Source organism: Eptatretus burgeri, chromosome 4 (assembly GCF_056783735.1).
Source record: "Eptatretus burgeri isolate ZD-2024b chromosome 4, Ebu_testis_v1, whole genome shotgun sequence".
NCBI classification, from domain to species: domain Eukaryota; kingdom Metazoa; phylum Chordata; class Myxini; order Myxiniformes; family Myxinidae; genus Eptatretus; species Eptatretus burgeri.
In genome coordinates, this window is record NC_140964.1 from 91,901,807 (window position 1) to 91,916,145 (window position 14,339).

Consider the following 14,339-nt stretch of genomic DNA (forward strand, 5'->3'; position numbering starts at 1 on the left):
TAATGGACACAGAACGTTTCGTTGTCTTATAGATAACTTATACCAACGAATGCTTAGCCTGTTGTCGGCGTTCACAACCTATGCCCAACGATAGTCTAACTTATGCATAGCGCGCTGCACGTATCGCCGACGATCATGTGGCGTAGCCTATTAAAAGGCTGCCGCACAATGATTCAAATCATAACCGCCGGAGAAATGGAAGTGTCAACATCGCAGTCACACCTTGGCGATCTTGCCAGCGTAAGCCGACCTCTGAAAAATGCATCTAAAACGCTGGCGCACGTCGCATACGGTACGGGTAAGTTTGGTATATGTGAATAGAACGCTAAAGTACGCGATCATAGTTCGTAGTAAGTGGAATACGTCTTGTACTTTTAAACATGTTAACATTTTACGACGTACTTGCTGTATGCCTCACACGTTCTGCATGCAATGGGAATAAGTTGTACGCACGATATGCGATCGTTGGCACACGTCGACAAAAGTTCCTTGTAAGTTTCTCATAAGTCGAAACACATCAATGTAATGGTTAGCATCAGTGTTCCAGACTCCCTGGTTTTTTTTTTTTCTTCGGTATGACGGTGATGTTGACACTTCGATTTCTAGTGCGGTTATCATATAATATAATATAATTAATTTAAATCATTGACGCTAACCATTACATTGACGTGTTTCGACTTACGAGTACCATCCAAGTAACGTGTGTCGACGATCACGTAACGTGCCTACAACACGTTACTCATAGGCTAGAAATAAGTTTCGGTACGCTAAACATTACCTCGACGTGTTTCCACTTATGATTAACTTACAATTAACGTGTGTCGACATGTGTCAACGATCGCATAACGTGCCTACAACTTATGGCCAGCGTAGCGGAACTTGTGAGTCATACGCTGGCATAAGTTGTAAAATTTCAAGCATGCTAAAATTTGAGGACAACCGCAAAGTAAAACGATGAAAGCCACCGTACTACGACATATGGCAGTGTTTTTCAGCGTGCTCTCAATGTTTCCAAAACTTACCCATAACGTCTTCGACGTGTGCCAGCATTTTAGACAAATTTTCCAAAAATCGGCATAAGCTGGCTAAAACGTCAAGGTGTGACTGGGCCTTTAGCCTCTTCACTCTCCTCTAGCCCAAGAAAATCCCTGTTTCTTGCCACAAACCTTTCTACCCCCTTTCTATTTAGCCAATGGCCACCATTCTGAAACCACTTCCTTTACCCCTGAAATGATTCCCATTGCTACATAAGCACAAAAGCTCACTGCAAACCCTACTCTTCCAACCATAGCTTGGCATCTATTGCTCTACTCATGAATTATATTCCATTTCCTATTCTCAGATGAATATCACAAAACATTACCTCACAACTTTTTCTTTCAGTTGGATACCCAATATCCTGTACCTGTTTTTCAAATTCTCTAAGTAAACTTTCCAAATATCATTTGCTACTATGATTCGACCTGTACCACTACCAATGCAGTTGGTTGAATTCACCTGGGTGAATCCCTGAAGATCACCAAGAAAACGGACACTTAAATGATGAGAAGGAGCCAAGGGGAGCAGAGGAAGAGCATGAGCGATTGGCAGCAAATAAGAAATATACCATCAGAGATGGGGAAGCCAGCCGGACAACCGCCCCAGTCGGCCATCTTGGATCTGGCCACGCCCAAAATCAATAGGGTTCTTCCTTTTCAGGTGGTACATGTGAGACCCGAATTTCAAATCGATATGGTGAACAGTTTGAGTTATCGCACTCACAGCTATAAATGTTGATGCTGCCCCAGTCGGCCATCTTGGATCTGGCCACGCCCAAAATCAATAGGCTTCTTCCTTTTCAGGTGGTACATGTGTGACCCAAATTTCAAATCGATATGGTGAAAAAACATGTTTTCAAGATGGCCGCCCCAGTCGGCCATCTTGGATCCGGCCACGCCCAAAATCAATAGGGTTCTTCCTTTTCAGGTGGTTCATGTGTGACCCAAATTTCAAATCGATATGGCGAACAGTTTATGAGTTATCGCACTCACAGCTATAAATGTTGACGCCCGGACAGACGGACGGACGGACGGACAGCCGGACGCCCTGGGTGGCAACAATATCCCCCTTCCGCCACGCGGCGGGGGATAAAAATAATGTGTTGGTAATCCAAAATGGATGACACCAGAATTGTCACAAAAAAGCATGAGTGGCACAATACCATGGACAGTGGTGTGAGGATCAACATTAAATGAGCTAGAATTGTGACAGCTGAAAACATCACATACAGTATGAGGAAATGAGTTAGAATGGGAGGCTAGGAGGGAGTGATAATTGGCTGAGAGTGAGTGCATCATACAGTCATCACAATTGGAAAGGTGGTAGACCATGCACACATGTCGGCATTATGGAGAGAGGACATTATTATGGAGAGGGACATGGATCTAGTGATATGCCATAGGGATTGTTGGAGAGTGGGAAGGGGAAAGGTATGGATGAAGGAAAAGGCAGCTTAGAACTGATATAGACTGCAACACAACCATCATAATGAACAGAATACAAAAATAACCAGGATTGGAGATTGTGAATCTGGGATATCCTGCAAACAAAAGATTTGTTAAACAACTAACTTTTGGAGATAACCAAGCAACCTGAATGGAGAGATCGATCAGTTTGGAGATTAAACTTAAAGCGCGGGCAGGGATGGTGGGGGCGCATGGGCAGTGGTGGTTGGGGGGGGTGGACAGGGGAGGTGGGGACACAGGCAAGGTGATGCTATACCTGCACAGTTGGATATAAATTGATGCATTTATTCCTTAGGAAAGGAGACTCAGGGGAAACAGGAGCAAGCAGGGTGGAAGAGTAGGAAGGTGTCAGAGGAGAAAGTCAGAGGTGGGGACAAATACAGCATGTAGTAAAAGATTTGTCATTGTTCTTGTAAGAAAGCACAACCACAGTCATATATGAGAGAATGCAATAGGAGTGAATGGTGGAGATGAACATAATGAAAGGTGAAATTTTTTTTATGAATAGGATGGAGTCGAAGCAACAATGAACAAGGCAATGAACAGAGAAAGAAGCAAGAAAGGTGAAGATTGGAGTTGTTGGGTTGGAGGTGCTGGGGTTGGGAGAGACAATAATATGGCTCATGTGTTACATAGCTCTTCAAATTTAAAAAAAAATACTTAAACAAGTAAAAATCATACCACAATGAGCCACAGTCAGGGCATAGTATCCCAGAATGTACCAAGCGAAGACAGAAATCGCAATGGCCACTCGCATCAGGCGCTGACACAAAGGCATAGGCTGGTTCAATCAAGAGCAGTTCTCCAGCCTTTACTGGCTGCTTCAACACCAAATGGCGACCTCGGACACCATTGTGTCTTAGATCAACAGCAGCAGAGGCTCCTGCCACAGATTTGCTCTCGACCCATCCAGAAGTGGTACGACCATCCTGGTGCACACAAAAGAAACACTCAATGTATGCACGTATTTTGAAAATATGGTCAAATTCCGTTACAGTCTCCAAGACCAATGAGAATAACACACTATTTTCCAGCTATGAAATCTATCTTCTTTGTCATTTGCACTTGCAATACCAAGGTACAGTGAGTGCCCTTAAAAAGTATTCCTTTTTATAGTGAGTGCCCTTAAAAGGTATTCCCTTAAAAAGTATTCCAAAATGACCTTTCGGGTTACCTTGACCTCAAATCGTTGAAATAAAATCAGAATCAGATTCCGTGACCCCGAAAACACCTAAAAAGTGGTATTATTCATGATTCTAGGCCTTTGGTTTTTAACTACGATTGACCTCTAAACCCGGATGGTGGCCATAATTGGATTTCGCCAATATGGTGGCCCCAGGGGGTGCCCGTATAAAATCGAAAAAGTATGGCATGGGCGACATATGGGCCAAATTTGGTGCTTTTGGAAGAATCTGAACCAAACAGTCCCTATAATGCCCTAACATCCCTGACTATTTGCAAATTACAAGCGTGCTGTCATGTGCCTCTTCTTCAGGAGTGGCTTCCATCTGGCCACGCTCCCATAAAGCCTGCATTTGTGAAGTGCTGCAGAAACTGATGTCCTTCCAGCAGGTTCTCCCAATGTCAACCAAGGAACTCTGTAGTTCTGTCAGAGTGGTCATTGTTTTCTTGGTCACCTTCCTGACCAAGGTCCTTCTTGCCCGGTTGCACAGTTTGGTCAGACAGCCAGCTCAAGAAAGACTCTGAGTAGTTCCATGTTCTTTCCATTTCCTAATGATGGAGTTCACTGTGCTCTTGGGAACTTACAACACTCTAGAAATTGTTTTATACCCTTCCCAATATCTATGGCTCACAAGTCTATCTCGGAGTTCTACAGACAGTTCCTTCGACTTCATGGTTAGAGTTTCTACTCTGACATGCACTGCCAACTGTGGGACCTTATATAGAAATTTAGGTGTCTTTCGAAATCATGTCCAATCAATTGAATGGGCCACAGATGGACCCCAATCAAGTTGTAGAGACATCTCAAAGATGACAAAAGGAAATTGGATGCACCTGAGCTCAATTTGGAGTATCATAGCAAAGGTGTTGAATACTTATTGACACAAGACATTTCAACTTTTCATTTTTAATGAATTTGTAAAAATTAAAAAAAAAAAAAAATTCGACTTTGACATTATGGGATATTATTTTATGTATATTGGTGACAAAGTTTTTTTTAAATTTGTTTGTTCAACAACAAGATGTGAAAAAACAACAATAAAGGGGTGTGAATACTTTCTGAAGGCACTGTATATTATGCATTATGGCTGTGAAAAATTCTTCACAAGTGGCTGTTAGGTGTACAGTATTGTGTTCAATCCGATGTTAACGCCTGTTTACCTATGATTAAATATGGAACAAATTGTTCATATATCTACACCAATAAATGTCAATGTGTGTGTGCGTGTGCGTGCATGTCAGTGTGTCTCTTCCATAACTCCAAAACCATAAAACGGAGCAGCCTGAAACATTGAATGCAAACAACAAAATCTCCAAGGAAGTGCATGACTGAAAATTAGGTGTTTGGGTTAATTAAACCACCCCTTTTGAAGATGATTAACGACCTTATTTAATTATATCCTTCAAACGATCCTTGGCCACCTCGCTCTCTGGGGTCTTAAGGCGTATCCCAGGTAACCTCGCTGGGGTCTACAGCCACCATGTTTTTTGGCCTGCTCAAATTTGAGTTGACTTGGAACAGGCCACAACGATTTCTTAACGATAAAGTCTTTTTTCCACTTTCCGCACTCATATTATTGAATGCCTATAATATATTGTTACGAATTTCGGTCCGCCCGGCGTGCGATCGGTCATGCAACTCAAATCGCGACCGCGTCGCCCACCGGAACGGACAATTCAGTCGTGACCCTCCTTGAAACTACCGCCAGGAGCGAGTCACGGGTGGGTCTTTCGACCCCACCACAATCGTGCCAATCGGCCAACCACGCAGGATAGGGTTGTTCGCCAAACTCGACCTACCTAAGTACCTGCACGGGTAGTTAACCGGGCGATCATACCTCGCCGCTGGCCGGCCGAGGACACGAACTGCTTAAGCGTCCGTTCCGTGCTTCAGTGATAACCTAGCGGTGTTATCACCGGCCCCGACGGACGTGATTATTTACCAGGTGATTACACCCCTCTACTAATTCCTTCCGTGATGCAAGATGGAACTTTCAAACAAAGGAAAGGACGCAACGAAACGGGGAACAGTTCGATAAGCACATTTATTATGCACTCAGACAAGGCAAGCACGTATTCACAGCCATACAGTAGGAATGCAATTTACAAGCAAGAGTTACAACTGAATAAAGCAATGTTTATTTACATGCACTTAAACAATTCTACTTACGGGACTCGGCGCCACAACACGCATTCAAAGAAAAAGCAAGAAAAGACCCCCTCATAGACAAGGGAGTCAGACTGGGCCCGTGGGCCTAATGCGCGTGGCACCTGGAGGAGCGGCCAGGTCCACGAGACCGAAGGGTCTTACCCGCGCCCTCGTGGCGCGATGGCGGGCAAGCCGCAATGTCAGCATAGCTGCGCCTGGCTTCGTGCCCCTGGCGTGGCCGGCGAGCTCTCTCCGACGCTCCCCGTCTGCCTTTCCCGTCGGCTTCGAGCTCCGTCTCCCGACTCGAGTGCCCCGCCGACACTGCAGACTTGACTGCCCCGCCGACACTGCTGCTGCCACTTCTCTACCGACACTGCACTGCCGCTTGACTGCCCGCCGACACTCCGCCGCTCCCACTTCACTGTCGACACTCCACTGCTGCTGCCACTCCACTGCTCCCACTTGATCGCTTGATTCTCGACGCACTGCTGCTTTGTGCTCGCGCTTATATAGGCCGGGGGAGGGGCGTCTATGCAAATTTCTGGATCACAGTGGGTTCGGGGGCGGGGCTATACCACCCGATGCTCAGTCATTGGATGGATGAAAAGGAGGCGTGACGCATTGCTGATCCGCTTTTCGAGGCGAAAGGAACGCATTCACAGCCCATGGCACGACGTGTGGTAGAAAGGCTGCGGTGGTGGGAGTTTGCTGCAGTGGTTTGGGAAGGGTGTTGGTGGTGGCGATTTGGTTGCTGGCAGGCGTCGTTTGAGAATGGTGGTGAAGCGATGTTTGCGGGGTGGAGTTGTGGAGGTAAAGAGGCGAAGGTGGTGATGCTTGAGTTGCAGTTGTTTGGGAATGATGTTGGTGGTGGCAATTTGGTTGTTGGGGATGATTGGTCCAAAATAATGATAGAGAAAAGAAAAATGGCTAACTCAAAGGATCACAGCCCTGTGAACACGGAAATTCCCTCTAAACAATGGTGGGGAAATCTAACTACACAATTACTTGTCGTCATAACTGATCTAAGGTCCTTGATGGTGTATTGCGAATTTCCACAGCCATAACACTACCCCCTCCCCTTTTTACAGACTCGTCCCGAGTCGTCGAATTTTAGTGTGCCATCATGTGTAAGTTCTCCCCAAGTACAGTTTATCTTCGGATCCCTGAGTGTGACATTCATGGTATTCGTGTCCCCAAAATAAATAACCTACGGGCTGAGTAACTAACTAAACAAACCCACTCAAACGGACGACTTAAATAAATTGCCGGCGCTAAGACTTACATGCCGGGGGACCACTCATATACAATACACAACTTAACCTTACAAATCTTACACAAAACCATGGCCCAGGATCGATGGACTCTGCAAAGAAGAAACAAAAGTCACAACCACTGCAGGTGACAGGGAATGTGGCCGGCTGCTTACACACAGTCCAAGGCCTCCCCCTTTTGAAATTAACGCAGTTAACCACAACGGCACACGGGCTGCGCAAACGCAGTCTCCGTGTTGCAGCTGCCTACAGGGCAGTCCCAGCAAATTTGCGTGGTGATCCTGGCGCACATGGCATTGAGCAAGTGTGGGGGGGGGGGGAATGCAAAACAGAACGGGGCTGGTGGACATGGGCAGCAGGCATGGATGGCAAAGGTGTGCAGGCAAGGCATGGCAAAACAGGGCCGCTGTGGCAAACAGCCGGCAGATGATCGACCGGCACAGGCCTTAAAGCAAAACACCAGCAGACGATCCAGCCGGCACAGGCCTTGCAGCAACACAGCCAGCCGATGAAGTTGGCCAGCCTTTGCCTTTCAGTGGAGGTTGGTGGAGGGAGTGCGGTGGTGCTGGCCACTCAGAAGGCGAGCTCGGACCTACCTAACGATCTCCTTCCCAACCTATCGCCTTTGCCTGTCTCTGTCAATACCCACCCCCTTAATTTGTCAAAAATCAATTTAGCCCCAACTTATTTTTTTGTTTGTTTTTATTTTTACTTCCCCTCTATAAATCGTCCCCGAACCCCCTTTATCGTCCTTGTTCGGCTAACCTATCGTGTCACCGAGCCTACTCCCAACCCCTACGTTCCCGTGCTGGAGGGGAATAAGGGAGAGCTAGCGTCCTGTGTCGAGGCCCAATAAAGCCTCAGGGTGGCCTCCTCGGAGTTCAGCGATCCAACCCAAAGTGGGACCAGCGGCCCACAACGAGAGCGAAGGGATGGATGGTGCGGAGGGGTACACTTCCTATCTACGCTAACCATTTAACTGTTAAACTACCCTGGGGCTTTCAACAAGTGCCTCTCGCTTAATCTTCTGTTTCTATCAACCCAGATTCCTGTCGCCTGTGTTGGTGTCCTCGCAAATTTCGGGCCTCGCCCCCCAATTTTCTTCCCATGCCCTCACACGGCTTCGTGGCTGGGACGCGTGGCTCCCTTGGCAGGAACTACCCTCTGCCGATAACCCAACAATGGCACCCCCGGGCACTACACTGCCTCCGAGCCTACCAGCTCCCTAAACACCGGGGAGTGCCCTCCCTGGCGACTCCCCTGAAACGCTCACGTGGCAGGCTGGCGCCCCTGGCCCCTTTCCGAGGGTCACCCGTGCCCACAACACTGCCCATTCGGCCAATGGCGCCCGGGCCCCGCATCAGCGGATCACCCGTGCCCACTACACTATCCCTCCCCTCCCCCCCATGGGCCCTTGGCCTACCACGGCCGACTAGCCCGGTGCCCGGGGTACCCACTCAGCCATACTCACCTTTCGCAGCCACGCTCCCAGCCCGTCAACAGGGCTCCTGCACCCCTTCAAACAGGTTTTGAGCCTACATTCCCACCAACAACAAAACGACTTCCATTTTGTCAATTTAACTAACTCACTCACTCACTTTACACTGACCCCAGGGTCCCTTGGGCGGGAGTCGCTCCTCCCCCCAATCACTCATCGCACTTGCATACCACATGCATACCACCACATGTTGTCGCACCATGCATACCACATTCGCTCCATTCACTCAGACCCGCTGGCCTCACTCACTCAACATGTTTCCTTTCACAACTCACACATCGCTGATCACTGCCATCCTGCTTGCTAATCCGCTAACTAACTCGTGCTCCCACGTCGTCCCTTACACTACAGCACGCTCCTTTTAACACTACGTAGCTAAGCTACGTCCCCTCTACACACTCACAGTCTGTCACTGTCTCCAAATATTATTTTCCATCTCCCATCCTCAATCTCACCTAAAATCCCTCTACCTAATCCATTCCACGGGCTCCATGAGGACTTACCCCTGCCCCATGGAGCCGGTCTAACTAACACTAACCCTTCCCCCTAACTGGTGTTATCCTGTGCCCGAGCGAAGGGGATCTTCCATCGCTTGCCCGGGAATGCTGTTCACCCGAAGCGAGGCTTGCTTTTTTTTTTATGCGCGCGTACCAGCGCGGCAACTCGCAACCTGCGCACCTTTTGCCTTGCCCGTGACGTCATGCAGCTGCTCGTGTACCTCTTCCCTACAGACGGCACCATCCGGCAGGGATTCACCCTCCTGCCGGATCCCAACCACATGTGCAGCCATGACGTCACCCTTCGCATTCCAAAAGCAAACCTCGCATTTCGAGGGGTTCCCCACGCGAACACATGTGCTTAGCCCGTCCGTGACCTGCATCGTGTGCTCTGCGAACAGAACACACTGCGCAGGCCACATAGAGCTTCACACACACGCTCGCGTGGAGAACCCATCCGGTCCAAATCTGTATCCTGCCTACCTTTTGTCTGTCCGCGGGATCGGCAACATCCACCGCTGGCGTTTACGGACCGGGTTTCACTCCCGCAAGCGAACGTGGCGGCCTCGTGCACGGCACGGCACGAACCTCGCGCTCGCCGCTGGGTAAACCCGGCGCGGTCCCCGAAATAGCTATGGCCGCTACTCGGCCTATATCCCTCTGTCGCCGTCGTCGTCGTCGCGCTCTCGTGCTCAAGCTCCATTCTACACACGCACTCCTGTGTGTCACGAGACTCGCACACCGTGCCATTACACTCACACCGGCAGACGCGGCTGCATGTTCGTGCATGCCCACCGTCATCTCCCTCACAGACAGCGACCTTACACACGCTGTCCCTCTCACACTCGGCCGTTCACTCACGCATGCCCTTTCACTCGCACACGTGATTCAACTCACATACGGTGTGCTGGGAGGCACGCACTCCGGCACACTCGCAACCATACCATTCACAAACGGGGTTGCACTCACACCTTTCACCACACACACCGGAACAATCACACTGGGGATTCGCGCCACCACTAGGGGTCCTGGGGTCTCCATAACCCACAAGCTGCACGTGAACCAGTTCGCAGCACTCGCCCCCTCAAACTCGCTTGACACGACCGAACCCACCTGGTCCGTTCCCGAAGGAGGCTATCCAGCTGCTCGCACCGGGTCACAAAACAGTCTTCCAGCTCCCCCTCATGGTCCTCCACTACCTCAATGTGTCTGTGCTCGTCCTTAACCCCGTCTTTATCGTGCTGTCTCTCCTCTATTATTTTATCTCCCGAGTCTCTATACATTTTATTTTTTATCTCTTCATGTTTATTAGTTTCTTCCTGGATCTTCGTCTCTTTTGATTTTTCGGACGTCCTCACCTCGTGTCTCGTCTTACACGTTTCAGTCACCCGGGCTCCCGTTATTATTTCCACTGTCTCCATTTTCAGGGTTTGCCCTAATTGTTCTTTCATTCGTTGATAACCCTCATTTATTTGCGTTAACAACTCCATTAGTTGCCTCATCTTCCTGATTCTCGCCCACATGGTTTGAAGCGGTGGCTGAAAGCACTCGCCTCGTGTCGTCCCGTTTGTTGCGCCATTAATAGCGGCCTGCTCACGCCTCATGCCGCGCTGAAGTGCAGCCGCACCGCCATCTTGCGACTCCGTTTGCCGGCAAAGTTCGTGCTCAATAAATGAGGGTGAGCTCCCTAATGGATTATAATTACAAGAACCGTCCCGGGCCATGGATTCTACATTACTACACATATCTAATCCACCGGCACCCGTTTGCCTTGAAACGCCATCTTATTTCTCGGAAGAATTTTTTTTTTTTTTAACTCGCTCGAATTTGGGGAACACGGAGGGTCGCTTCACTCACCCCTGATCCGGTTCCGTGAATTTAGTTGGAGACCGAGGTGGATTTGAATCCCACACTCCTTTACACCAGTGTTACGAATTTCGGTCCACCCGGCGTGCGATCGGTCACGTAACTCAAATCGCGACCGCGTCGCCCACCGGAACGGACAATTCAGCCGTGACCCTCCTTGGAACTACCGCCAGGAGCTAGTCACTGGTGGGTCTTTCGACCCCACCACAATCGTGCCAATCAGCCACCCGCGCAGGATAGGGTTGTTCGCCAAACTCGACCTACCTAAGTACCTGCGCGGGTAGTTAACCGGGCGATCGTACCTCGCCGCTGGCCAGCCTAGGACACGAACCGCTTAAGCGGTCCGTTCCGTGCTTCAGTGATAACCGAGCAGTGTTATCGCCGGCCCCGATGGACGTGATTATTTACCGGGTGTTTATACCCCTCTACCAATTCCTTCCGTGATGCAAGATGGAACTTTCAAAGAAAGGAAAGGACGCAACGAAACGGGGAACAGTTCGACAAGCACATTTATTACGCACTCAGACAAGGCAAGCACGTATTCACAGCCATACAGTAGGAATGCAATTTACAAGCAAGAGTTACAACTGAATAAAGCAATGTTTATTTACATGCACTTAAACAATTCTACTTACGGGACTCGGCGCCACAACACACATTCAAAGAAAAAGCAAGAAAAGGCCCCCTCATAGACAAGGGAGTCAGACTGGGCTCGTGGGCCCAATGCGCGTGGCACCTGGAGGAGCGGCCAGGTCCACGAGACCGAAGGTCTTACCCGCGCCCTCGTGGCGCGATGGCGGGCAAGCCGCGATGTCAGCGTAGCTGCGCCTGGCTTCGTGCCCCTGGCGTGGCCGGCGAGCTCTCTCCGGCGCTCCCCGTCTGCCTTTCCCGTCGGCTTCGAGCTCCGTCTCCCGACTCGACTGCCCCGCCGACACTGCAGACTTGACTGCCCCGCCGACACTGCTGCTGCCACTTCTCCACCGACACTGCACTGCCGCTTGACTGCCCGCAGACACTTCGCCGCTCCCACTTCACTGCCGACACTCCACTGCTGCTGCCACTCCACTGCTCCCACTTGACTGCTTGACTCTCGACGCACTGCTGCTTTGTGCTCGCGCTTATATAGGCCGGGGGAGGGGCGTCTATGCAAATTTCTGGATCACAGCAGGTTCAGAGGCGGGGCTATACCACCCGATGCTCAGTCATTGGATGGATGAAAAGGGGGCGTGAAGCATTCCTGATCCACTTTTCGAGGCGAAAGGAACGCATTCACAGCCCATGGCACGACGTGTGGAAGAAAGGCGGAGGTGGTGGGAGTTTGCTGCGGTGGTTTGGGGTGTTGGTGGTGGCGATTTGGTTGCTGGTGGGTGTCGTTTGAGAATGGCGGTGAAGCGATGTTTGCGGGGTGGAGTTGTGGAGGTAAAGAGGCGAAGGTGGTGATATTTGAGTTTCAGTTGTTTGGGAATGGTGTTGGTGGTGGCGATTTGGTTGTTGGGGGATGATTGGTCCAAAATAATGATAGAGAAAAGAAAAACGGCTAACTCAAAGGATCACAGCCCTGTGAACACGGAAATTCCCTCTAAACAATGGTGGGGAAATCTAACTACACAATTACTTATCGTCATAACTGATCTAAGGTCCTTTATGGTGTATTGCGAATTTCCACAGCCGTAACAATATTGTTGTGGACCCGGGGTCGGGGGTGAGAAGACCCCGAGGGGGGAAACTACCTTGGGTTCTCACCAAACTCTCGGGAATCGTATGCCATCGCACAGAAATAATTTGTGATGCGTCTGGTCGCTAATCGACCATGAACGCCAAAAACTCGACCACATGACTTGGGGTCCTCCGTCTAATAAATACCGTTTACCTAATAGTCACGCGATCTAATTACCTGGGGACACGCCCTCGGTGCGCCTTGTTCAAACTAGATCACCTTACCGGATCAGATGCAGCCGAGCGTAACTGTCCAAGGACATACCAGGTAGAAAAACAGATCGTTGGGGGATAACGTCCCAGCTAGGCTAGGATACGAACCATGCTGGACCAATGAAGGAAAAGATGAAAACGAGCTGGGATCATTTCTATAAACACATATATTTATATTCAAGCAAGGAAAAGTATGTGGCACAGTGAATGGGGTTTTATTTTATGTACAGCAGGGGATAGCAAGGAATTTGTGGGGTGTGGCAAAAGGAAACTTACAAAAGAAGACACAGAGCAGGATTATCCCGACTACCTTCTGCAATCTTACTTAATCTCGGACGGGTGCCATCACTCACACACACACACACACACACACACACACACACACACACACACACACACACACAGTTGGAGAGCCAAGAAAGAAAGAGAAAGTTGAGGATGAGCGCTCTCTAAATACCTGGCACAGTCAGCTGACCAACGTGGCCCAGGATGCTGAGGGAGGGGTAGTTGGAATGATACTGGTGTCTACGGTGTGGGAGTGGGGAGGTGCGATGTATGCGACATGAGGGGTGCGGTGTCGTGCCAGAGGAAATTTGGATTGCGAGTCAGTAACGTTCTTCTTTGTGTGTCCACAGAAGATGGGATAGTGGGGTTGGTGAGAGAGAGAGAGAGAGAGAGAGAGAGAGAGAGAGAGAGAGAGAGAGAGAGAGAGAGAGAGAGAGAGAGAGAGAGAGAGAGAGAGAGAGAGAGAGAGAGAGAGAGAGAGAGAGAGAGAGAGAGAGAGAGAGAGAGAGAGAGAGAGAGAGAGAGAGAGAGAGAGAGAGAGAGAGAGAGAGACAGAGAGAGAGAGAGAGAGAGAGAGAGAGAGAGAGAGAGAGAGAGAGAGAGAGAGAGAGAGAGAGAGCAGATGCGTGAGAAAGGAAGATCCCTAACCTAGCCGTGTAAACGTCTGTATGTGTAGCATGTATCTCCGTGGGACACTCCGCCTGAGTGTTCCCACCTCGTGATATGGCGCGTTATCTCCTGTCTGTGCATTCGCCGGGGCTCGTGGCAACATGCGCTCCGCACTGGTCCAGCGTCCATGGCCGGCGGTGAGTCCATCTGGCTTCACGGGGGTGGCGGCACATCAACAACACGGCAGGGTGTCTCGAAGGATGGCAGTCACACTCAGATGATGCTCTCGAAGAAGAAGCTCTTCTTACGGCTCCACGCTCCCCCTTTTTGTAAGCCCCAGGCGAAGGGTGGGGTGAGAACCGGAAAGCGATGCGCTGTGGCCCAAATCCTGCTCCACTATTGGGCCACAGCAGCCGTAGCCACGCCCCGCCAGGCTCTGGGACTGGAAACTGGCTCAGATGCCTACCAGCTTTAGCACGGCGCGGAGCTCCTGACTTAACATGGTGGCATGCTCCCCGAGCCGGCACCCCGTCCCTGAACGTACACCGA

General features: G+C 49.9%; 1 protein-coding gene across 1 annotated transcript in view; it reads right to left on the reverse strand.

The window, feature by feature from the left end:
• The window catches only part of SMYD4 (SET and MYND domain containing 4), a 111,854-nt gene that overhangs the window by 94,644 nt on the left and 2,871 nt on the right, over nt 1-14,339 (reverse strand). Inside the window, exon 3 of the mRNA XM_085879331.1 lies at nt 3,186-3,433. Coding sequence (XP_085735457.1) covers nt 3,186-3,433 — 248 coding nt within the window. The remainder of the gene's footprint in view (nt 1-3,185; nt 3,434-14,339) is intronic.